The sequence below is a fragment of the Pleurodeles waltl genome, chromosome 2_2, assembly GCF_031143425.1.
Source record: "Pleurodeles waltl isolate 20211129_DDA chromosome 2_2, aPleWal1.hap1.20221129, whole genome shotgun sequence".
In the NCBI taxonomy this organism is placed as follows: domain Eukaryota; kingdom Metazoa; phylum Chordata; class Amphibia; order Caudata; family Salamandridae; genus Pleurodeles; species Pleurodeles waltl.
The window spans coordinates 869,723,796-869,746,959 of NC_090439.1; the positions used below are offsets into that span (position 1 = coordinate 869,723,796).

A 23,164-nucleotide genomic window follows, 5' to 3' on the forward strand; every position below is an offset into this window, starting at 1 on the left:
GAGGGAACTAATTCCCACTTAAAACCGGACTGCAGTCGTGCAATACAAACAGGCTTTACTTCAAATCCTGCAGTTCTTTTACAGACAACAAACAAGAGTTCTAATCATAAGAGGTTCGAGAAGAAGCACTGTCCACAATGCGACCCAATTAAATACCAAAAACGGAATGCAGTGAACATGAACATCTCAACGAGAGGTGCTCAAGCAATGGCCTAGCAGCCTTCACTCAACAAAATACTAGCAGCCCTCTCTGTGGTAGTAAATGTATTTGACAAAAGACAGCCTCTCTTCATGGATATTCTAGAACTTGTAACATGTCCACAGTGTATGCCCAGAAAAGGGCCTCATGCTTACTCCGCTACAAGACTCAAACTGCACCTCACTGATGTCAATGAAGATGGGCTCAACCAGTCTGAGAATGCATGTTTTCTTGTTTAAAGATTTGGCCTGGCCTGGGAGCCTGGGCTGTTCCTATAGTAGTAGGAAAAGACTGATTTTGGATGGCTGTTGTCCATCTAGAGTGGCAAAGAGGGCGAAAAAGGATCGATTAGAATTCTGATCCTTCCAGGGGCAGCGCAGACTTTCTTCAGGACTGGTTATTGAATGTTGACAGTGCGCTCCTCCTCTCTTTAATTCACTGGCAACAAAATACAGCTACTGGAACTGAAGTGGTGCAGCTGCCATGAGCTGGTGATTGCTGCGACTGACCAGAGAAGGGAAATCAAAATAGTGAAATGGGCGTGCATTGAGCACAGGAGCAGAACTAATGGAATAATGAGAGAACAACAGGGATGCTACTAGAGACAATCCTGTATTTGGAGGGAGTAGCAGTCAGCCATTGTATTCTCATCAAATGAAAGATGCTAATAATGACACATTTGTGCCTAATAGAATCTGTACAGGGACATTACAAGAATATAGGGCCTTATTACGAGTTTGGTGGGCGGGTTAGGCCGTCTGCCGAACTTCCAATGGGGAAGTTGCCACCATAGTGGCTACCACCTGCTGGGCCCATTAAAAGTTTCCCACTAGGTCAGTGGGCAGAAACCAGAGTTTCCGCCCGCTGTCCTAGTGGAAATCAGCCTACAGCATTGCCTCAGGCTTGTAATTGAGACGGCGGCACCAGCACTCTCGCAATGTTCACTGTCTGCAAAGTGCTGGCCGGAGGGAGCCCTGCATGGCCCATGTCAAGTGTATGGGCAGTGCAGGGGCACCCCCTGGGGGCCCTGCACCCGTTCTCCGCCAGCCCTTTCATGGCAGTAGCACTGTCATGAAAGGGCGGGTGGAAAACAAGGTCGTAATCCCCAGGGGACCGCTGTCCTACCGGATTAGGACTGTTGCAACCGCCAGAATCTCTGATCCTTGCTGTGCTGGCAGTCCCACCGCGGCACCGGTCAAAATATGGCGGTTGGACTGCCACATCGGTGGCGGTCTGACCACCATTCGTGAGTCTGGTGGTCAAGTGACCGCCAGACTCGTAATGAGGCCCATAGTGTCTTCACCTCAAGTGAATGCCTTAGGTTTACAGAACCTTGCTGGCAATATGTGGGTGTTCCATTAATAGGACCTACATCCTGATTCCTCTACAGTGAGGCAGAGGAGCCAGCCCTCTTAAGTGACAGAACAAACTGTTGAGGACTTGGATGTAACTACTGAAACACTGGAACAGGGGGTGGAGAAAAGTGAATGAGGTTGAAAAAGACCACCACCAAGATACAGGCATTAAGGCTTACATTGGACCCACAGGGCAACAAACATTTCGGATCACCAGAGACTACATTTGTCACTGAAAAGTTAAAGATGGTGACTAAACATGATGAGACACAGCTGACTAAGAGCGATCTCTGCTCATGTCTGCAGGACAAGATTTAAGTAAAGAAGGTGAGGAAGACTATACAAGAACTGGTGGAAGGTAGAAGGGCTTCGCAGAAGCATTAACCACTCAACAAGCCGCTGGTCAAATGGGGAGCAGAGTGGTCGAGGCAGAAGATAAGTTAAATATATCAGCAAAAGTGGACACCAATGAAAACCTCTAGGCATCTAGGTTCCCAAGTCGAAGTCTTGCAACTCAAAGGTGAGGATCTCAAAAAGCATGCTTGACAAGGCAACGTAAGAATCAGAAATGTCATTGAAGAGGCTGAAGATATGAATAGTGCTCAATACACTTCTCCTCTCCTGTTAACACAAATCCTGGGACTGAAGGAGGGAGATTCGAAGGGGGGATAGAAAGAGTTCAAATAGTGAATACAGGTGGTGATGGCACAAAGATACCCTCACATAAAATGCCATCATTCCTCTATAAGGTATCGATAAGACACAGGGCCACCCTTTTTGGTTGTGCCCCAAAACTACTTATATACTGGAAGAAAGGTCATGGCAGCTAGCAAGGACATGCCAATATTTTCATTGCTGGATGACCCATATACGGTAGTAATAGACAATAAGCCAAGGGAGTGAGCACAAATGAGGGGAAGGGAATTTAAGTTTAGCACTGCAGTTGTTGGTTACAGCACATATGACAGTAGCCAGAAACTGGGGAAAAACCTCTGGGGCACCTGTGAAAATCTGGTTCAGGAAATTCCTATAGCTATGGAAAGGATGGAAAGGCATCTGGTGAATCCTGGGTAAAAGACGGGGATTGATTTCTTACAGACACAAATAAATTAATGTGTCCTCTAGAGCCTTCAACGCTACATACGTTTGACTAATATTAGGAACTGGCAAAAGTGGCTGGGTGATACTGTGCTATATCTCAAGTGACTAAACTCTAATCTAAGCACATGCGGCTCTGCTGCGACAGCAGGTGGGTGTGCGGGGGTCAAGGGGAAGGGACCAGTTGCATTTTTATTTCTTATTTTCAAATGCATGTGTTTGCTTTGTTTCAGGGATCTGCAACTGAAAATATCCGTAATCTTGTTGCCTTTATTAACTCCGTGACAGAGAAGGTATATTTAAACAAAAAAGACTGTTGCACAGCCACCGCTAATTGGTCAATGGATAAATAATCGGATCAGTGACCTTAGCAGGATGTTGTTCTAGGCGCATAATAAGGTGCGAGTTGCATCCAAGCGATCTGATTAATTAGGCTACTGGGTGCCTGCAAAAGTTAAATAGGAGACAAAGATGAACCCTGCACGTAACTGCGGGTGACTGGGATGCTGCAAGAACAACAAAAAAGGAGAGATTGAAAATGCTCCTCCAGCAAAGATGTAAATCACTACAATGCCACCTTTTAAATATTTGCAGCAGTCAGCTCTCTATTGTAGTTCGAGCTGGTATTAACAACAGTAGCAAGAGTCAAAACCCTCATTCTTCCTCAGGGTGTCCAATTCTACTGCCAGTAGGACTTCAGTGCCCCTCTCAGGTCAAAGCCTCAGTGGGAATGTCAAGAATTTCATGTGCTTCCGGGTCATTTAGAGGCTTTTTAGGCTGAATCAGACCTTTTCTCAAATAATGCCCACTGCTGGGAGAAAGACAGTGTTGCATATTGTTTAGGGTGTGCCAGATCCAAGTTAGGTTGTATTAAAGGTAATACAATGGCAAACATTGAAGCTACAGGAAACTGCACTGAGAAGAAGCAGGCGCTCAGTATACTGGTGATGCTGGGACTAAGTCAAGTCTTAGAATAAAAAGACTGGACGTGGATCAACTGGTGATTTAAGACACAAGAGTCTTTGGTGCACCTCCTTCCTTTTCCAAAGAGAAAGCAACAGCATAGCTGGGCGGGATAGGCAGCGCTGTGGTAATAAATGTCACCGAGACACTGAGAAACTGGAATGTTATTTGATACCATTACACAGGAAACCTGGAAGATTAAACTTTCGTACACGAATCAAAATAGGGGCCCAAAGAAGCTCTGGACAGAAAAAAACTTACAATATGAATTAGATGCGTAGGTGTTCCAATTTGCCATGAAAAGTCGTGTGTTTTGTGTGTTCAGATGTGCCCCTTCGTTGCTTACTAACATCCCCTGATAAGGAAGTCTGCCAGGTATCCTGTAACTGACCAGCAAGCAATTTTTTCTTCTTCAGATCAGTGGAGAGCCACAGAGAACGAGGTTTAATGATTGAAAGAGGGGGCAGCTTTCACTGGGAGCCAGTGATTCAGGCAGACTATAGTCAGGAAATAAAACGTCAATGGGTTCATGAGGGTTCAGATTGAATTCTAGACTGCCATCTCATTTAGCTTATCTAAGATGGATTCATGTTTAATGTTCCTTTGATGGTGTTTCAAGTGCACTCAGACTAAGGGCCCTTAGGTCTTCCATTCAGCTCATGAACCTGATGCTCGGTAGCCATGACTTCTTTAACTGGGGACGCTACCCAAAGTATAGATGCCATTATTCTCAGGCGTGGTACCCAAGTTTCAGTGAACAGCTCACCCAAAGCCTTGCCCATGAAAGCATGGTATGAGCCATGTTTCGATGCCTGGTCATGTGACAAGAGCCAGCCTCCGGATCTTTGTCCAGCTCTTACACCTGAGCTCAATCATGCACTATTGAGAGGAGGCAACTGCTTTTAGTCATATGAGTTTGACTTTTGTGATATGGAGTCCACTACACCAGAGGGAGGGACTGAATCCTGAGGAGACTATCCACTGCTTCCAGAAGGGACTGCTGTTCTAGTGACCGAAAGATGCAGAAGTTACTGAAGGGACATTTTTCCTGCACCGAATGAGGAACAGCCTACCTTTTGATGCATATGTGGGCAGGGGCAGCCTTTTTTTTTTTTTTTTAATACCCAATTTGTCAAAAAATGGTTTTGTTTCCCCTGACACACATTTAAGATCATTCTCAGTTGCAATAGTTTTGGGAACAGTTACTCTGAAAAAGATGCTGCTTAAAGCCTCTATCACCACAACGATGGCAACACTCACTCAACCTAAACTCACTTCGCAAAATAATCTATCAACACGAACATATATTTTTTTACATCCACCCAAAAATGATATGGACTCAAAAACTGAGGAACTCAACTCTCTTTCCATGGGTGGGAGACTCAACAGGCAGTCTTGATGGGAGCATCCTGATTCGGGATCTGGCAGACTACCTACCGCTAAACACACAATCAACCTACCAGACTGCATTAGAACTCAGACCACGTACATGTGCACAGGATCCACTCTTAAGCGACTAGACAAGACTACTCAAATAGCCTGGAGAAAGCCTTGGGTCATCACGCCACGCAGGGCAAAAGATGTGTGGACAGAAACCTGTACTGTGATTTCAGGATCATAATTTAAAGAGTTAAATATCATTTAGAAGCAAAGATACTGTCCTGAACCTACATCTACTCTCAAACCAATTGATTTGAACCATTCTCTGGGTGTACATAGCCATGCCACCACAACCCTGAAATCTCATCATATACACGCCCCTCCTACTCCAAGGAGTGTGGAGTCTCCAGATCAGCCCTGGTAACTGTGGTGCCTGTTGTGGGTGCCTGATTGTCCTAGGGGTGCCCTGTCATGGGAAAACCATGACAGTGATAAGTGGTTTATAAGTACCAAATATGTGCCATTCAATGGAAATAAAGGGTGTACTGGCACCCAGCCAAACAGTAGACTTTAATCTAACTGACTAAGCCTCAGTCCTGGACACCAGTGGCCGGAAACAAAATCATCCCCTTCCCTCCTCCTTGACAAAAGGGAAGAGTGGGCTTTTTGTTCTTTGCACAGAGTTCAGGTGGGTGGGACTTCGTAGCAGGCAGCAGTGAAACATCCCTGAACGAATTCTGAATTGCCACTGAACCAAATGACTGCTACTCACTCCCCAAGCCCGTTACTCAGCCCTGGCGTGAAGCACTGTATTCCTTTAAAGCGTTTCAGCGCTGTGCTAAAGTAGGTTCTTTGGATTTACTTCAAGTAATGCCGCAAGGCCCTCAGGCAACACAACTTTTTCCATAGAAGAACTAGGGCCACAGGACGTAATGTTAACGTGATTTCTAGTGCTTAGGAATTCTCTGGCCAGAAGATGCTAGGCTCTTCTGATTTTCATTGTTTACCTGAATCTTAAGTATTGTGTCCATTTGCTTAATGTGCAACTGTCTGTCCTTTTAAAAAAGAGAACAGCTGAGTGTACATTGTTGTTATCAATTGTTACTACCGGGCAAACGGTATTCTGAATGTCTAACCCTCACAAAGCCTTGGGCTGCTCGAACCTGCTACCTTGAGAAAGGGAACTACTAAAAGGGAGAACTTGGTCATTCAACTGAGGTGCAGCAGTATTATGGTCCCTGGGACCTCAAGAAAAGAGCTCACCATTGTAGAAGTAAAGTACAGAAATGGAGACAGCAGGGAAGATAAAGACTGTTAGACAAAAAGGAGACATAAGAAAAATACTTACATTGAGAACACACACATTATTATATATATATATATATATATATATATATATATATGGAGATCCAGCAAGAGCATAGGAGAGGAGGAAAGGAAGCAGGGCAGATAAAGAGAAAAAGAAGAGGGAGCATGGCGATAAAGGTAAAATATGAAAGCAAAAAAAAACAGAAGTGGAAGACCAATAAAGAAAGGCTTGGCGAGTATCTAAGAATAGTTAAAGCAGAAATTACGAAGAAAACGAGAAGTGGCAACAGTGAAACTGGAAAGAGAAAGGGGAAAGCAGATGTAGGAAACTTGTATACCACGAAGAGTGTGCGTGCAAGCAATTATCATGTTGTGTATGCCTCTGAGAGTTTACAGCTACTCAAGGGTTACGAAGAACTAAAAAACATACAGTTAAAATTAATCGGGGTCTAGTAAGCCTTTTACAGGATGCCATAATATTCATGAGAAGGAATGGATACTGCTGAGCTGCTGAACAAAGGATCTGAGGCATGCATTTGCAGAGATGGTGCGTCTCATTGTGCCTTCAAGGGGGAGTGGAGGTGGAGAACTTAAAGAATGAAAGTGATGTAGGATTGAGGTTAACTGTCATTGTTGACTTATTGTTTGCACAGGGAGCTGAGTGTGTCAAAAGCCCAGGGTAGCTGGCTCTGTGGCAGGGGCTTAGGCCGTTGGCAGACAGATTCCACAGTCAGACAGAGTTCCTGGACTCCCGGAGCCAGATGAGTCAATTGTATATAAATCAGGGATGCTAAAATGATTACGATTGTGCAGCAGTCACATGAACAGTGTTTTTCCTCTACACCTACACAGCATGTTTAGCCCACTTCTGTTGTAGAAGCAGGTTGGCACCAAAATATCCATTCAGTAGATGCACACCAAGTATGGGAAAGGCGCTAGGTTGAACAAGGAGCATTGCAAGAGTACAAGAAGGAAACTGTCAATGAGAAGCAGAGGGAGAAGAGACAGAAGTGTAGAGAAAAGAAAAAGACAGAAGGAAACGTGAAGATGGAGAAAGAAAGTTGGTGAGTAGTGGGAGACAGTGGAACACATACTACAATATACGGAGGCTGCGGAGTACCCACAAAACCCCACCTCGGCCATCTTCATAGGTTCAGACTGGTGCTTGCAAGTGCACCAAAGGGCATTTTTAGGAGCTTTTTGGGGGTCCTACGGGAGCGCATTTACATCAGAAGCAGCACCATGGATGCCTACTTCATGGCAGTTCAGAATCTCCGATGACTGCCTGCATGGGTTTAGTGTGGCACTCGAAAGACTTCAGTGGGCTATCTTCAGAAGATTGGTGGACTTTCTGCATGTTTCCCCTTCCACATGAACCATAGCATGCCACTACTTACAACAGGGCATTTGCCCAGTAAAAGCGAAGGTTCTAAAGAAGGATCACAGCCTCCTGAAACTTCAACTTGAAGAATATGAAGGGTATTTTGGAAAACTTCAAATCCCCAAGTATTCTCCAGATGGAAGTATTTGTTAATAAAATGCAACTCTATCAATTTTGCAGACTTCCACTATATAAGCTTGCCTGTACTCAGCACCAAGACTGAAGTGGTAAGAACGTAGCACCAATTACACGAGGATTGCACAGCACTGCTGAAATACATGAACAGCAAATACTGGAGCTCAGGCGAGTCCCAATAGGAGCTCAGGTTGGTAGCTACAGAACTCAGCAGAGTGAGGACAGGAAACCAGAAGGGTGTCTGCACGAGCTACGCAGGACACCAATTGAAGCTTCACTTGCATGTGCCAGGATTCAGTATACTGAGGGATGACAATTGAAACCAAAACCAACAGCCATATTCATAGTGGCATAATCCATCACCAAATTTTCACTCCAGTTCATGCTATGAATAGTACTAAAAACCTGGTTAAAAAGCACACAGCTTGCATCAGCATTTTACTTTTGATGCCTTAAATCAGCATTTTCTGTGTGCACTATCGTACAGTCAAATTAGCTGATTTTCATAATGCCAACATGTCACATGGAATTGGCATTCTGTCCACATTAACAAAGCAGAGACAATGAATTACATTCGAGAGCGGGAAATTCTCCCAGAAAGTCTAAAGACTCTTTCCAAACCAAATCAATTCTGAAATTAAAAACCAAGTCAGATTCTAGGTGGTAGGTGAACCGGACCCCCGCACAGAGTGGCTAGGGATGACACAGCAATAGATGCTGATGGTAATCCATGTGAAGCGGGCAGAGAAGAGCTGTGCCAATGTTCCATGTACAGAGCACCTGCATCACAGAATAAAGGTTTTGCGCAGTCCATGGCATGGCAAAGAGTAGGAAAGAATGAAGAGAGATGGTGAGAGAAAAAAAAACAGAAGGGTGGAACAGAAAGGTGTGAAAGACAAGAAAGGTTAGAAAATGAGGGAGACAACTGGCAGGTCTTACAATTGTAGGGATGTAGACAGATATGAAAAGACGTAAGGCCAAGGCAAAGTAAAATAGGTTAAAAATTAGCTCTGAAATATAGAGGTGAACAACACCAAGAGAGAGGGTGGAGGGAGAGAAGCACTTTAGGTTGGCAAAACTGGTAGGCATTAGATGGGGGAGAGAAGAATAAAGCAACTGAATGACAGGAGAGTAAAATGGTGAAAGCACAGACGAGATAGATAAAAACTGCATGACTAAAAGACAGAACTAGGGGGGTGAAGAAAGACAGGAATTAGAGAAAAAGTGGCATGTGAAGGACAAAACCTAGAGTGCCATTGTCTCAAACAAAATACAAGCCCTGGGAGAGGACACAGAAATACTCACCAATGCTAGAGTAAGATAAGCATTACTACTTGTACTGCCATTTGATGAATTTTGTTTTGACCAATGACTTTGTGTTTCACCACTGCGCATATTAGTTGCTCAATGTTCACCAGTAGCACATTGTATGTTTTGTTCAGTTGAGCCGCCTATTGGCTTTGACATGGCATTAGCCATTACTTTCTGTATTCAGTTTAGCCGCCTATGGGCTTTGACATTGCATTAGTCATTACATTCTGTATTCTGCCTATTGGCTTTGACATGCTGTATCCAGTCTAGCCGCCTATTGGCTTTGACATTGCATTCCTATTGGCTTTGACATGATGTATTCAGTTTAGCTGCCTATTGACTTTGACATGCTATTAGATATTCTGCCTATTGGCTTTGACATGATATCATATATTACATTTTGTATTCAGCTCTGCTGCCTATTGGCTTTGACATGATATTATACATTACATTTTGTATTCAGCTCAGCTGCCTATTGGCTTTGACATGATATTATACATTGCATTTTATATTCAGCTTAACTGCCCATTGGCTTTGACATGATATTATACATTGCATTTTGTATTCAGCTCAGCTGCCTATTGGCTTTGACATGACACTAGACATTGGATTTGATATTTAGGTTAGCTGCCTATTGCCTTTAACGTGGAGTTAGACATTGCAGTTGAGAATCCAAGCTGTATTTTTCCAAGCTGTGCTTTTGCACAAGATGAACCAAGATGTTTTTCTCACAGTAGACTAGACATGATAAGAGAGGGTACACTGGTTGTTTTTCTCTCCGCTTGAGCCTGGGAAGAGGAGAAGTCTCGGAGACCTGGCCAGTCTCCAAAGACTTGCTCAGTTTTCCCGAGTCTGAGAGGAGGGGGCACACCTTTGTAACGAATGTCACAGGCTGCAGAGATTCAGATTCGAATCTGCCTGACTTCGTGCTGGAACGAGGCGCCCGTTGCCAGTATCCCGTGTGGGTAGATGAATCTCTTTCTCGCGGCTGACAGGGAGTCATCAGCTTGCAGACCTTAGAAAGATGAAGCTGTAAATAGTTTCCCACACGGTGAAGTATTTGTTTTGTTTTGCATTCAATATCTTATAAATATAACCTGCTGTGTATATTGCAAACTGATATATTTTGTTTGATGAACGCGGGCTTGAAAGCTACTAATTCGTCATTCATAAAAATTGTGGTTGGGGAAGAATTAACAACAATAAAAGTCTTCTTTGAACTCAGAAGTGCATTTCTGGTGTGTTATGTTAGTGCTTAGAAACTAGATAAGAGAAAAGCACTACACTACTTCATGTCCATAGGGATTATTTGATTCTAGTTTTGAGAAATAAAATTAAGTCAGGGAGAGAGATGCCAGGGCATATGGAAACTAGTTGTGATAATTAAGAGGTAAAACAACAACGGGTGTCTACCCGTCAGCCCAGTGGTAAAGTCATACTGGGCCCGGCGGGGAGGTAGCCAGTATGGCGGCAACCTCCCCGTCAGAAGTTTGGCGGACGGGTCATCCCGTCCGCCTAACTCATAATCAAACCTCAAGTGGCTGTGACAGAGAAAAGCACTGATACTTTGAGAAAGAAGGAGAAAGTGAAGAAAGATGAAAGTGAAAATGAAAATTAACCTGTGTCAGTGTGAAGCTCAATTAATCAATTAGTCGATTTATAGGGTGCAGCTAATCACCAGCTCAAGTATCCAGGATCTGAACCAAAAATTAAACTGCTGAATAAAACTTATAAGGAAAATGAAATATGAAGATAGGAAGAAGAGAAAGATAGGACAAGCAGGAGTGCAGAAAGAAAACTGAATGAGGTGGAGACTTAAGTAGAATAATGGGAAAAGGACAGAAAAGTGACTGTGGGACAGGTGAAAATAGGTTTATCTAGGTCATGCTTCTCTAACAAGTAGCTCATGAGCTACAGGTAGATCTCCATTTACCTGTAAGTAACTATCATGTGTTTGGTCCATATTACTAAATTAGGAGCTTGTTCTTGATTGAATTAATATATGTATACCAAAACTCAAAAGTGTGTATACAATATGTTGTAAATGTGTATTTTCATAACTGATAAATTGATGTTTGAATTCCCAAAACATATTTAAATCCGATACTTGAATGATAAATCATATGGAGTTGGGAATGTTCGTTACTGATATTACTACCTTGGTGGCAGGGATATTTAAGTTATGGCTGTTACGTATCACCCATGTAAAGGCATTCCAAATTGGGGGGCGTGGCCAAGGAGTCAAGATGGTGGTCGCACTTTCATAGTGCTCCGGACCCCTCCGTCATCAGCCTCCCGTTGGAAACACAATCTGCCCTCATCGACACCACCGTCCGACCTCTGGGGCCCTGCTGACCCCCCCCCCCCCCGGGGGACAAGAGGGAAGAGTTCCCCGAACATCCAGCTCAACAACGGACGGATCGGCCGCTGCGGCTGCCCGCGACCAAGATGGTGGGCGGCAGGTGAGCACCGCGGTCCGGACTGCCAAGGGTCCGGGACGCTGTAGCTGCCTGGGTGCGCCTGTGTGCCCCCCCCCGTGGCGTTTTGGTGCGGCGGGGAGTGACGCGCCTCGCTGATGGAGACAGGGGGCCAGTTGGAGGCGACCCGGGATCTGGGGCCCCACTGATCCCCCCCACCCTCTCTGGAGCAACGGAGAACGGAGAGGAGAACTCTCCGGCCTTTGAACCGACCGCAGGTGGATCGACTGCGAGCGGCTGCCCGCGCCCTGGACTCCTGGTGGCGAGTGGGCACCGGGGCGCGAACTGCGAGGAGGCCTGAGGCGCTGCGGAGGCCTGAGCAGGCCCGTGTGCCTGCCGCGGTGGGCTAGTGCGGCGAAGGAGCAAGCGCATCACCGCTGGCGGCTGAAACGCGGCACGGATTGACCAGAGGTGAGCCATAAGCTGGGTCGGGCACTGGGGTTTTGGAACTGAGGACCCGCGTTGCCAGCTGGGAGGAAGGCCCTCTCATGTTCTCCTCCCCCCCCCCCCCCCCCACTGGATTGAGGCGCCCGGTCCTGGGTGGTGGCACGTTGCTGGACTGCCAAAGCTGGCCCTCTCCCTCTCCCCCCAATCCGGGTGGCGGACCAGGCAAAGAAACTGTCTTTCCGAAACTTAGGGTTGGTGAGCTTGGGCCTCGGAACCCCCCCGGGACATGGCCTGGGTCACTGGTGGGACCTGCGGCGATTCCTGGGAAAAAAGAAAATTGGCTGGCTGACAGACAACTGCGATCTCCTGGGCCCTCGGAACTACTCGGTTAACCCGCATGGTGTGGGACAGCGTGGTGGACCTGGGCCTGGAAAGGAATACCCTTGGTCCTGAACTCGTGTGTGGGGGCCCGGCCGGGCGGCACTGCTGGCCCTGACACTGAAGCTCCCGTGGGGCCGGGAATGAGATTAGCGTCGTGGGCAAAGATAAATTGGCGCGGTAGGCGGTGGCGCAAACGCGTATGGACCAATTTACCACGGGCGCAGCTGGGACCCGGACGGAGGACCGTGCCCCGAGTGGAGGTGGTGAATCGCAGACGATGTCCGGCGACCTGGCGATGGTCCTCCAGGTGATCCAGGCATCTCAGGTGGCCGTGGAGTCCAATATAGGAGAAGTTAGGGTGGACGTGGCCCTGGTCCGACAAGATCTCCGCAACGCCACAGCTCGAATTACAGAGGCCGTATCCAGGATATCCACAGTGGAAGATTACGTGACCGCTCTCAAGGCTCAGGTTTCTGAGCTGACCACTCGCATATCGGAGCTGCACCAAAGAGCCGAAGACGCTGAAAATAGGTCCAGGCGTAACAACCTTCGTATGGTGGGCCTTCCTGAAACTACTACAGCACCATCTCTGGCCACGTACTTGGAGGAGTGGTTCCGCTCTTGGATGCCGGGCGGACCGCCTCACACCATGGTTCGCGATCGAATGAGCCCACAGGGCCTTGCAATCAAGGCCCCGCCGGGTTCCCCACCCAGACCAGTGATACTCCGTCTCTAACTTTAAGGACAGAGATGTGGTGCTGCAGGAAGCACGCTCTAAAGGAGACCTTTTCTGCAACGGGCGAAGGTCCTTCTTTTCCCTGACTACACGCGAGAGGTACAGCAACAATGTCGCTCATTCATTGAGGTGAAACAGAAACTGAGAGCAATGGACATTCAGTACCGTCTCCTGTTTCCAGCAAGACTCCGTGTGGTCCACAGTAACAAGACTTACTTCTTTGAACAGCCGGCCACGGCGTGGAACTGGCTGACGGAGGAAGTTCCTCTTGGTCCGTACAGAGATGGGTCAAAACCACTGCGAGAAGTGCTATCAAACCAACAGAAGGGGCAGCCTCCCGGCCGACGCAAGCGCTCGCGGCGGTGCAGGGCAGATCCCGCTCGAACTGAACCACAGAGTGCGCTGCGGACCCAGTCAGGGTCCCTGGACGACGCAGATTTGTCCCGCAGTCCGGTGCTGTGACTTCACAAGTGAGAAATGACTCTGAAAATGGGACAGATTGCCGGGATGAAGAATAGGCCAATTTCGACTAATTACCGTTTACTGTGTTTCCGTACTTAATCCGACATTATGGAGGGGTTCACTACTGCTCTGTCAGTTAATGGTTCACCCAACTAGTCCTGAAAGTGAGGTGATATATATGGGCGACAGATGCTTCTTGGGGGGGGGGTGGGGGAGAAGCATGGGATGGGGCGGGAGTTGGGGGCAAGGGAATTTAGGCCTGGTTTCAAAGGTTGATGTTATTAGTGTTTTTGTTCTATTGAAATGTTTGTGTTCACTATCTAATGCACAGAGCAGGAGCGCAGAGACTCAGTCGACACAGTAGGGGCGCATGTTCCGTGGCGGGGGGGCAAGACAAGAGTTTTCCCAGGTCCCCAGGCCCAGTAATGGAGAGCTTTGGTAACCTCTATGTGAATTTTCAAAGACACCCTCCACACGAATCAGACACAGGTTATCTCATGGAATGTTAATGGTCTCCTAGACAAGATTAAGCGCACCGCAGTGTTTGCCTTTATACACTGATTTCGACCGAGGCACTCCTGCTGCAAGAGACACATCTTCTGGGCGATAACTGCCCCTTCTTGGCCCGCAGGGGTTTTGACAGGGTGTACCATGCCGGGCTTACACGTGGATTGGGGTGGCCATACTACTACACCGTACATTTCCCATGACAAAAATCCAGGTATGGAGGGACCGACAGGGACGCTATGTGGCCATTACCGGGAAAGTTGAAGGGGCCACGATCAACATAATCAGTGTTTATGCTTTCCCCTCGTTGGTACGTAGAACCCTGGAAGACCTCACCAAGCTGCTTCTAGACCTGCCCCCCGGGCTTACTATGTTGGGAGGAGATTTTAACGCAACCCCGGATCTGGCCTTGGATGTAGCTGGACCGCTCTCCGTATATAGACACGCAACAGCGGCGGGAATCACAGGATGGTTCTCCGCAACGGGGCTTTGCGATGCTTGGCGGGTGTGGCACCCAAGACGGTGACAGTTCACCCATACCTCAGCGGCCCATGGCTCGCAATCCAGAATTGACCTGGTGCTGCTCCCGAGCACGGACTGCACCTATCTCTCTCATATTGAAATACTAGCTGGGGGAATCTCTGACCATGCCCCGCTTTGGTTCGTCGTGGGCCCCGCTCGGTCTCAGTCCCGTCCTATGTGGCGGCTAAACGCGTGGTACCTTCAAGAAAGATCTACATTGAGCAGTTGCGGCAGGCACAGCGAGAATACTTTTAACTGAATGAAGGGTCAGTGGCCACCGCGGGCATTCTATGGGCGGCAGGCAAGGCGGTACTACGGGGTATGGCTAAAAGCCTGATACGGGTCTGGGAACGCACACAAACCCAGCGTATTGAACAGCTGGAGTTCCGGGCGCTGTGTCTGGAGAATGAAAGTGCAGCAAGCCGAAGCGAAAGGGTGACGCAGCAACTTCTCCTAATACATGAGGAAATCCGAGATCAATCCCTAGAAGCTGCAAAGCACCTGTGGAGGGCTACCACTGCAAAGATCTATGGGTGGGGGGACAAAACGGGAAAGATGCTGTATTGGCTGGTGTCCCGCCACCAAGCTTCCAGGATTGTCCCTGAAATTTATGATGGGGAAGGGGGCCTCGTTGAGGGACACCTAGAAATAGCGAATGCCTTTGCCAGATACTACCAAACATTATATTGAGCGTCTTCAATGATCGATCTGGGTCAGGCCCGCCGACTATTGGATGAGGTTCCCTGCCCACAGCTGAAGTGCGGATCTTGGATGAACCTATTAACGCAGAGGAAATTGGGGCAGCTATCTCCGCACTGGGTACGGGGAAAACGCCGGGTCCCGATGGGTTCCCCTCGGAATACTACAAAGCGCTCAAGGAAGACTTAACGCCACACTTATTTGAACTCTTTGCAGAAGTGGAAAGTGGCGGGTCCTTCCCCCGAGAGCTGGACGCCGCCACTATTGTAGTGCTTCCTAAAACCCAGCCCCCTTCGCTGCACTGTGCATATTATAGGCCGATATCGCTGATTAACACCGAGGTAAAAATCTTCGCCGCTGTCCTCACCGCTCGCCTCAAGAGGGTTCAGCCGTAACTAATCCATCCAGACCAATGTGGGTTCATGACAATCCGCAGTACTCGACATTGCATCCGCCGGTTACACGTGGCTCTGGCTGAACGTCGCCGGCTGCCCCGAGACCTTGCCCTTTTACTCATCGACTTTGAAAAGGCCTTTGACTCGGTTGACTGAGGGTTCCTCTTTTTAGTGCTTCGGCGCGCGGGCTTAGGGCCAAGGTTTCGTCATCTGGTCCGAACGTTATATGCCAACCCCACAGCCCGCGTTTAGGCCAACGGGGCCTTGTCCTCAATTTTTGAGGTTTATCGGGGCATGCGGCAAGGATGCCTTTTATCCCCCCTTCTGTTTACCCTGGCCATTGAGCCTCCGGCCCAGATGATCAGAACAGACCCAGTATACCGCAGCTGGAGGTGGTGGGGTCAATCCTGAGAAGACAGGATAGCGTTATACGCTGACGACGTCCTGTTGTACATGGAAGAGCCCAGTACAACGGGCCCACGAAGTCTCTGCCTTTTACGATGCTATGAATAGGTGTCGGGACTTAAAATGAACCCTACCAAATCAATACTGGTCCCACTGGCTAGCTCGCGTGACTATTTTGACTGGCAGGACACAATGCCCTTGCGCAGGCTCAGTTTTAAATACTTGGGCATCTGGGTGTCCCTCTTACCTGAACTGACATGGGCCAGAAACCTGACACCGTTGTTGGCACACGTCAGGATGGACTTACAGAGATGGCAGACTCTACCGCTAAATGTGATGGGCCGAGTGGCCCTATATAAGATGATGATCCTGCCAAGACTTCTATATGTACTTCAGAACTTTCCCCTCCCAATCCCTCGCTCCTGGTTTAGAGCTTTGGAGAGCGCTACAGGGCTGTTTCTCTGGAAGGGGGCCAGACATCGAGTAGCGGCACAACACTGCCAGAGAGGGGTATATGACGGGGGCCTGGGTGCCTCGGATCCCTATTTGTACTATCTAGCCACCCAGTTAATGGTGATCCATGATTGGTTCTCCGGGGGTGGGTGGACCCGGCCTATCAGGTAGAGTGGAGATCCAGGGCTTCCCACGTATCCTTGATATGCTATACGGAGCACCCCTCCCCCGAGACATGGAAGAGATAACTAAGGTGGTTTTCCTGGCGTGGCACGCTGCATTAAGACATACCCGCTGGAACACCGTTGTCACCCATCAGACCCCGCTGTGGAGGGGGAAATGATTGAGCGCGACTGCAGCGCTGGAAGGGTTCACGGAATGGGACCTGCTGGGCATTTCATTGGTGGGAGACGTGCGGAGAGGGGAGGCCATTAAATCATTTCAGGACCTACAAACAGACTTTCAACTAGCTCAGACACAGTTCTTCAGATACCTCCAGCTTCGACATGCCCTGCGGGCCCTTTGCCGGAATTTAACCCACTTGAGGCCAAACTACTTATGGGGAACCTAGGTGGGAAAAGCATTTCCCAAATCTATAAAATGTTAATTAACAACACTTCCGGTGACCTGGGCTCAGTTCGAACCGGATGGGAGTCATGGGTTGGGGCCCTCGAGAAAGCAGAATGGAGGGAGGCTAGGATGGCACCCAGGGTACTGGCGGTGTCGGTTAGACTTCGCGCAGTGCAATCCTACTATTTGCATGGAGCATATCTGACACCGTACAGGTTGCACCAGGCAGGTCTCCGCTCCTCTGCCCAATGCCCGCGCTGTTCGAGTGAGCCTGCGGATTTCTTTCATATGGTTTGGGTTTGTCAAGTGATACAGACATATTGGGGCAAAGTGATCCAAGAATTGAGAATGGCCCTGGGACAGGAGGTGCAGAGATCCACAAAGTTAGTCTTATTAGGGGTGATGGAGGAAATGGGACGATCGCGGGCAAGGTGCGCCCGGGTGGCCACAGCCATGTTGGTCGCCAAAAGAGACATCGCTACTGCCTGAAACTCCTCCGAAGGTCGGTCACTCCGAAAGTGGAGAAGGGGTGTGGACTGGTGCGCAAACCAAGAAAAACTGGTATACAAATCCAGGGGTTGCCCTCGGAAATTTGAGAGAATATGGGGACGATGGGTGGATCTGCTGCCATAGACCAGGGTGAGACCACGACTCTGAGTGTTGTAACAAGATCTGATTTGATGTTTGTCTCCTGGTCCGCACAACTGTCAAATGTTATTGTTGATGATGGGTTGGAACTGGAATTCCCTGTATTGTCTGTGCCTTCTGCCCTGCACTTTTCTTTCTCTCTCAAAACAATAAAAAAATGTATCAAAAAAAAAAAAAAAAAAGGCATTCCAAATTGACAAAGCCTGTTTTTACATTATTGCTGGCAATCCTGCCCGACGCACTGAGGTGATCACTGCGGGTAATTTTACATACGGTGACCACTAGTGTAATCTTGTCCGACATGGCAACCATTACAACACTATGACATTAGTAGCTTGGGATGATAATTATAGGTCATAAGTAGCTCTTATAACAGAAAAAGTTAAAAGATGCCTGATCTAGGTTTTACCAAGGGTATACAATCCCTGCTGCAGCCTGCAAGAGATCCGCTGGAGTGTTTAGAGGAGCTGGATTCCTACAGGTCAACTGGATTCTGACAGCAGCAACACAGATTCCTCACCACAGAAGCCTATTGTTGTGCTTGTAGCAGGTAAGTGGTGAATCTCTAGGAGATTTGCTGGGTCATTGCAGAAGTCTCATTTTGGTGCCTCTGGGAGCTCCTTTGGCGGGTTAAGTGGGGAATGGGGAGGGTTGGTGGTGAGGGGCGGTTCGCAGGGGCTCATTTACATGGCCTTCAGGAATTCAGTGACTTGCTATCTGGAACTTAGTGGACTATAAACTTGAATCATATAAAAGTAATAATAATCAGTTGAGGAGCATTTGCATTGAAATGGTTTCATAAGCTTTGTGACACCGGGAAAAGTTCAAAAATACTGGTGTACACAATCTCACCACACCAATCTGTTCTATTGCCTTTAAAAGATCAATATTCTGCACCCAGAATGTATTTGTATTGCTTTGGAAGGGTCTTGGGCTGGGAGGGGGTGGGGTGGGAGAGAGGTCTATTGACTTGAATAATCTATTCAACATAGATTTAATACGCTTGACCCTCAAACTGGTCTCAAACTATGTAATCGCACAAATTTGCCCCTTTCTTTATTATCCGATATCAGAGCACCTTCAAGTATGTGAGTTCCGCACGTCTGCTGTACCCTTCATTTTATTTATTTAATAGACCATATTTTTGCTCCATGTATTATAAGAATCTAGACCACATATATGGTGCACAAGAATGTTGCCTTGCCTCTTAATAGACTAATAGCATTGTCATCAAGCAGGAATGTTTCTCAATTCATGTTTGAAAACTCTCACTTTTAATAAGCATATTACTAAAGCATGATCTACTGATAAAAAGGGTTACGACCCCACCAACTGCCCAAACGTCTCATTGCTAGAAAGAGGAGGATTTTCCTTTGGATTTTAAGCTGGGTGAACTCCAAAGCCTGGACTTTCTGAATATAGGAAATAAAACACCAGCTTCTGAAGAAAGAACACTCATAGTTTCTTGACCAACTCCATAGGGACGAGAGAGACGCCAAGTTGTGGAGGACAAAAATCAGATCATCGAGTAGTAGAGTCACCATGAACAATTAGCATCTGACTTGTCACCAATTCAGAAAAATGTGTGACATCTATCATAAGACGCCCGTCAACCAGCATTGCAACCGTACAATGGAGTTGCACCAAAGAAGCAGTGAACAAATCTGAGACATAGCTGGGCATCATCCATATATATTGGTTTTGTGAAACCAAATGAGTATTTCAGGCCACAGAGGAGCTGGATGCATATATTGAAAGTAAATTGAGAACATTGCTGAGCCTTAAGGAACCCTGCATATCAGCAACATATTGTTGGAACGAAAAGGAGGTAACAATATTGATTTAGTTCTGCTTGTAGGAAAAGAGGCAAACTAAGCCAATGCCTGCTTAACTATCTCAAGTGTCTTGAAGTCGATTCAAAAGGATGTCATGGTTGATCATTATGAAAGCTGCTAAGAAATCAAAAAGCTAAATTCCTCCTCCCTCATCCTGTGAATTGCATACCTGATCAAAAATGCCTACTAGTACAGAGCCTGTGCAGTGTCCCAAATGCAACGCTGCTTGCCTATCTTCTGAAGGCTCTCATTCTTCCAAATGACTGGATAGCCAGCCTGTTAGATGTCTCTCCACCATTTTTACCACAGTGGAGAGTTGTGTGATAGGGTGATAGTTTTTCAACTCAATCTCAAGCTTCAATTTTTTAGGTATGGCATTAGCCAAGACCTTTTGAGTTTACTAAAAGTATACATATACTATGCTTATATGTGCTTTCAGTCAGCCCTCTTCATCCATTGGTTTGTTATTGTGATACTCACACTTTTCTTCCACTCTGGAGCAATGGGTTAGCTAGCTAACTTTGGCCATTGGCTAACTTCAATGTTAGTCATGGCATTCTGCCTTCTCACAAGAAGCACGTCGACGCAGTAGGTAGTTCCCTTAAGTGCCAGGGACTACAAAGGAAATATGTGTTTTTTGAGACCAAAAAAATGTTTGTGGTTTTACTCTATCACTTTTTTTTAGACTGATGAAGGACAGGCTGCTTCCCCAAAATAAAGTTTTTTTCAAAAAACATTAATGAAAAAACAAGCACTGACAAAGCCAAAAGTCTGGCTACCCCAGTGTCAGACACAGTGAGTGGGTTTGCCAATGCTTGTTTCAATAATGGGTTTACTACCCCCTTTTTTAGGTGTTGTTACTCTTAACCAACATTTAACTGGGCATTAATAATCTGAACTGGTGCTTCTATTACAGGGAGATGCATATGAAGAAGGTTGTAGTGCAGGGGTCATCCAAAGAACCTGATTTGAGACCCGATAGTTGTATTTAGACTACTTAGCGTAATCAGAGGAAAAGCTGAGGAGTCGAAATCGTGGAAGGAACTAAGACCAAATGTTCCTTCATGGGATTGTGAGCATTGTCTCTCTGATCTTGTAGGTCTTCACAGATCTTAATAATGTTAGTGGAGAAAAAGTCTGAGAGGCTGGGGAGGCAGGTACCCTTAAATGAGTAATTAGAGGATGACAGAATTTCTTGACAATCGTCACTTGATCTTTGGAGATATTAGGTGAAGAATATCACTTGGAGGAGAGAAAAGTGACGTTAGCTGTAAGGAGAAATATTGTATAATACTTAGGGCATTTTAATACTCTAAGCACTAATCCTTGGTATGCACTTTCTGTCACTTACGCTTACTTTGACTGACCTGCAGTCTTTTTTGCATTGAGCTAATCAGAAAACATCTGTGTCTCTGGTTACTACTCCTTCACGGTGTAGACACGGTAGGAGCTTACCTCCTCCTTCACCCCATATTTGCCAGTACTATGATAGTTTGAAAGAAGGTGTCCGGTTCGGAGGCAAACCAGGCAACAAAGGTTTATTTACTGTTGTATCTTGATGTTAAACTGATACTAATGAAGGGAAATATTTTACCAGGCAGTGTTACATATGTACAAATGACAAATTAGTGGCGCGATACTACCTCAAAATGTGTTGAATTAATAAATAAATAAAGAAGAACAAAATGTGTTGAATTAAGTCGCGCAATTTAAGAACCCTGCCTCATAATTTGGTCGTCCCCTTACGCATAATTCTAGTGTTACAAGTGACAGAATAGCTGCAGACTCACGGATGCTTGCAATTGCACTACCGTTGGCTAGTTTTTAAAATGCTCTAATTACAAGAACTTCTTCCTTACATACAGCAGAATGCATAAACAACACTGCATAGCAGCTGGCTCTAACTATCCTCATCAGATGGGAATAACGCTCAGCTTATGTAGTTGATGTTTCTATTGAGCGGTCACCTTTCTGCTAGATCGCTTTATTACTCGAAAAATACCCAAATCTTATAAAGTATCACAGCGTGAAAAGGTTGTCAGGGTGCAACCTGCGCAAGGTGTTTGCCTCAATAAATTATGGTACAAAATCTTAACGGTCTTGGACACCATAGCTGCGGTAGTGTCTTCCTGGCACTCAGAGTTGTGTCGGAGTGCTCCGGCAAAAAACCAGGGCACTGCTGCCGAAGCCAGTACCTGTAGGGTCCAATCGCTGCAGGCGCCTTGCTGCTTTGGATGATTCTTCGGATTATCGCTGCCATATCCAAACGCAGGACGTCGCACAGACACTAACAGCTAAACTCTGGTGAAGACAAGAACATGAAGACAAGAGCACGCAGGGGTATTTTTGGTTCTTTTTTTGCTAAACTTCTCTGATTGGACGACCCAGACCGCACCTCCGCCGCCCCATACTTGCAGCGGCCATGTTTAAGTCAGGCTGCAACTTTTTTTCCGATTTTCTGTAGAAGCATGTGATTTAGAACGGTTTTCCATAGTGTCAAAAATGTCTCCTGTCTGACACAACGTTGGCAGCTATTTAGGCGAAGCCCATACGCCGGACTAGAAAACCAAATATGTGTTGTTATATTAGCTTTTTCAGTATTGGCATGAGTGCTGACCCATAGACCACGCGAATACTTTGTCGGTTGGGGGCGGCCATGTTAAAGGCAGTTTTCTCTTTCTGCGACCCTGATTGGTCACCGAAGAGTCCACGCACGCGTATTGAGTCAAGCAGGAAGCGTGGAGTCCTGCTAGTGCGTGTGTAGATTTCTAATATCTTCGTAGCGGAGTCTGCTTTTCACCTAGGAGCATATTTGGCACGCCGCAGGTGCGCAAGAGGGAACATTGAGGGTGTGTGTTCTTTCTATTGTTTGTTATTTGTGTTTTATGTGTTAGACATGGTACCGTAACCACTGGTTACCTATGACAAATTTCGCATGTTGGTCTTGAGAGCTGTTTACAGAAACTGACGATTGAATGCGTGCATGAAGTCAGTGTGCACCCGTACTGCCGTCCCCGTCTGTCCTTCTTTCCGCATTGAGTAGTGTTCCCTACACCGCAAATTCAAAAGGGTCATTGTTAGGGCAGTTTTGTTTTCCCAAGACGCCTGCTTGTAATGCACTACCAAATCGAAGATTAGTTTGTAGCGGTGGAGCTGGTGCTTGTCTGTGGCAAGTAGTCCAACTTATTGCTAGGAACAGGGCTACGCAGTGAGTACAATTTAGTGGTAAGGGTTTGGTTTGAGTTGCGAGGGGAGGTGATTGCAGACGGGCTGGTGTCCAGTTGTGCCTTGTACGTCCGGCTAGACCAGGTAGATATATTGTGTCCGCTAACTCATCACTCTGTAGCCAAATCCCTGTGGGAAAACTTTTTAGGATTATTGTGCAATGTGAAACTTAAACATGTAAATAGTTCCAGCATGGAAACAGGTGGTCTATATTAACAATGGTACTTTTAAAAAGTGATAGCAGTTTTTCGTGGAGACGGTGAAAGAGTTGTTGTCCACAAGGTCTGCATTAAAGTGTTGTACTGGTCTGTGGCTCAGAGTCTGTACAATTT

General features: G+C 46.7%; 2 protein-coding genes across 4 annotated transcripts in view; one reads left to right on the top strand and one right to left on the bottom strand.

Moving 5' to 3' along the window:
- RIDA (reactive intermediate imine deaminase A homolog) overlaps nucleotides 1-21,980 on the bottom strand; it is a 126,609-nt gene extending 104,629 nt beyond the window's left edge. For both annotated transcript variants that reach the window (XM_069220532.1, XM_069220533.1), the window contains exon 1: nucleotides 21,803-21,980. In XM_069220532.1, coding sequence (XP_069076633.1) covers nucleotides 21,803-21,867 — 65 coding nt within the window. In that variant the 5' untranslated portion in view covers nucleotides 21,868-21,980. The remainder of the gene's footprint in view (nucleotides 1-21,802) is intronic.
- A 282-nt stretch (nucleotides 21,981-22,262) lies between these two features.
- POP1 (POP1 homolog, ribonuclease P/MRP subunit) overlaps nucleotides 22,263-23,164 on the top strand; it is a 287,819-nt gene continuing 286,917 nt past the window's right edge. The window contains exon 1 of one of the 2 annotated variants that reach the window (XM_069220529.1): nucleotides 22,263-22,456. The gene's annotated coding sequence lies outside the window, so the exon portion shown is untranslated. The remainder of the gene's footprint in view (nucleotides 22,457-23,164) is intronic. The other variant, XM_069220530.1, reaches the window with a different exon arrangement.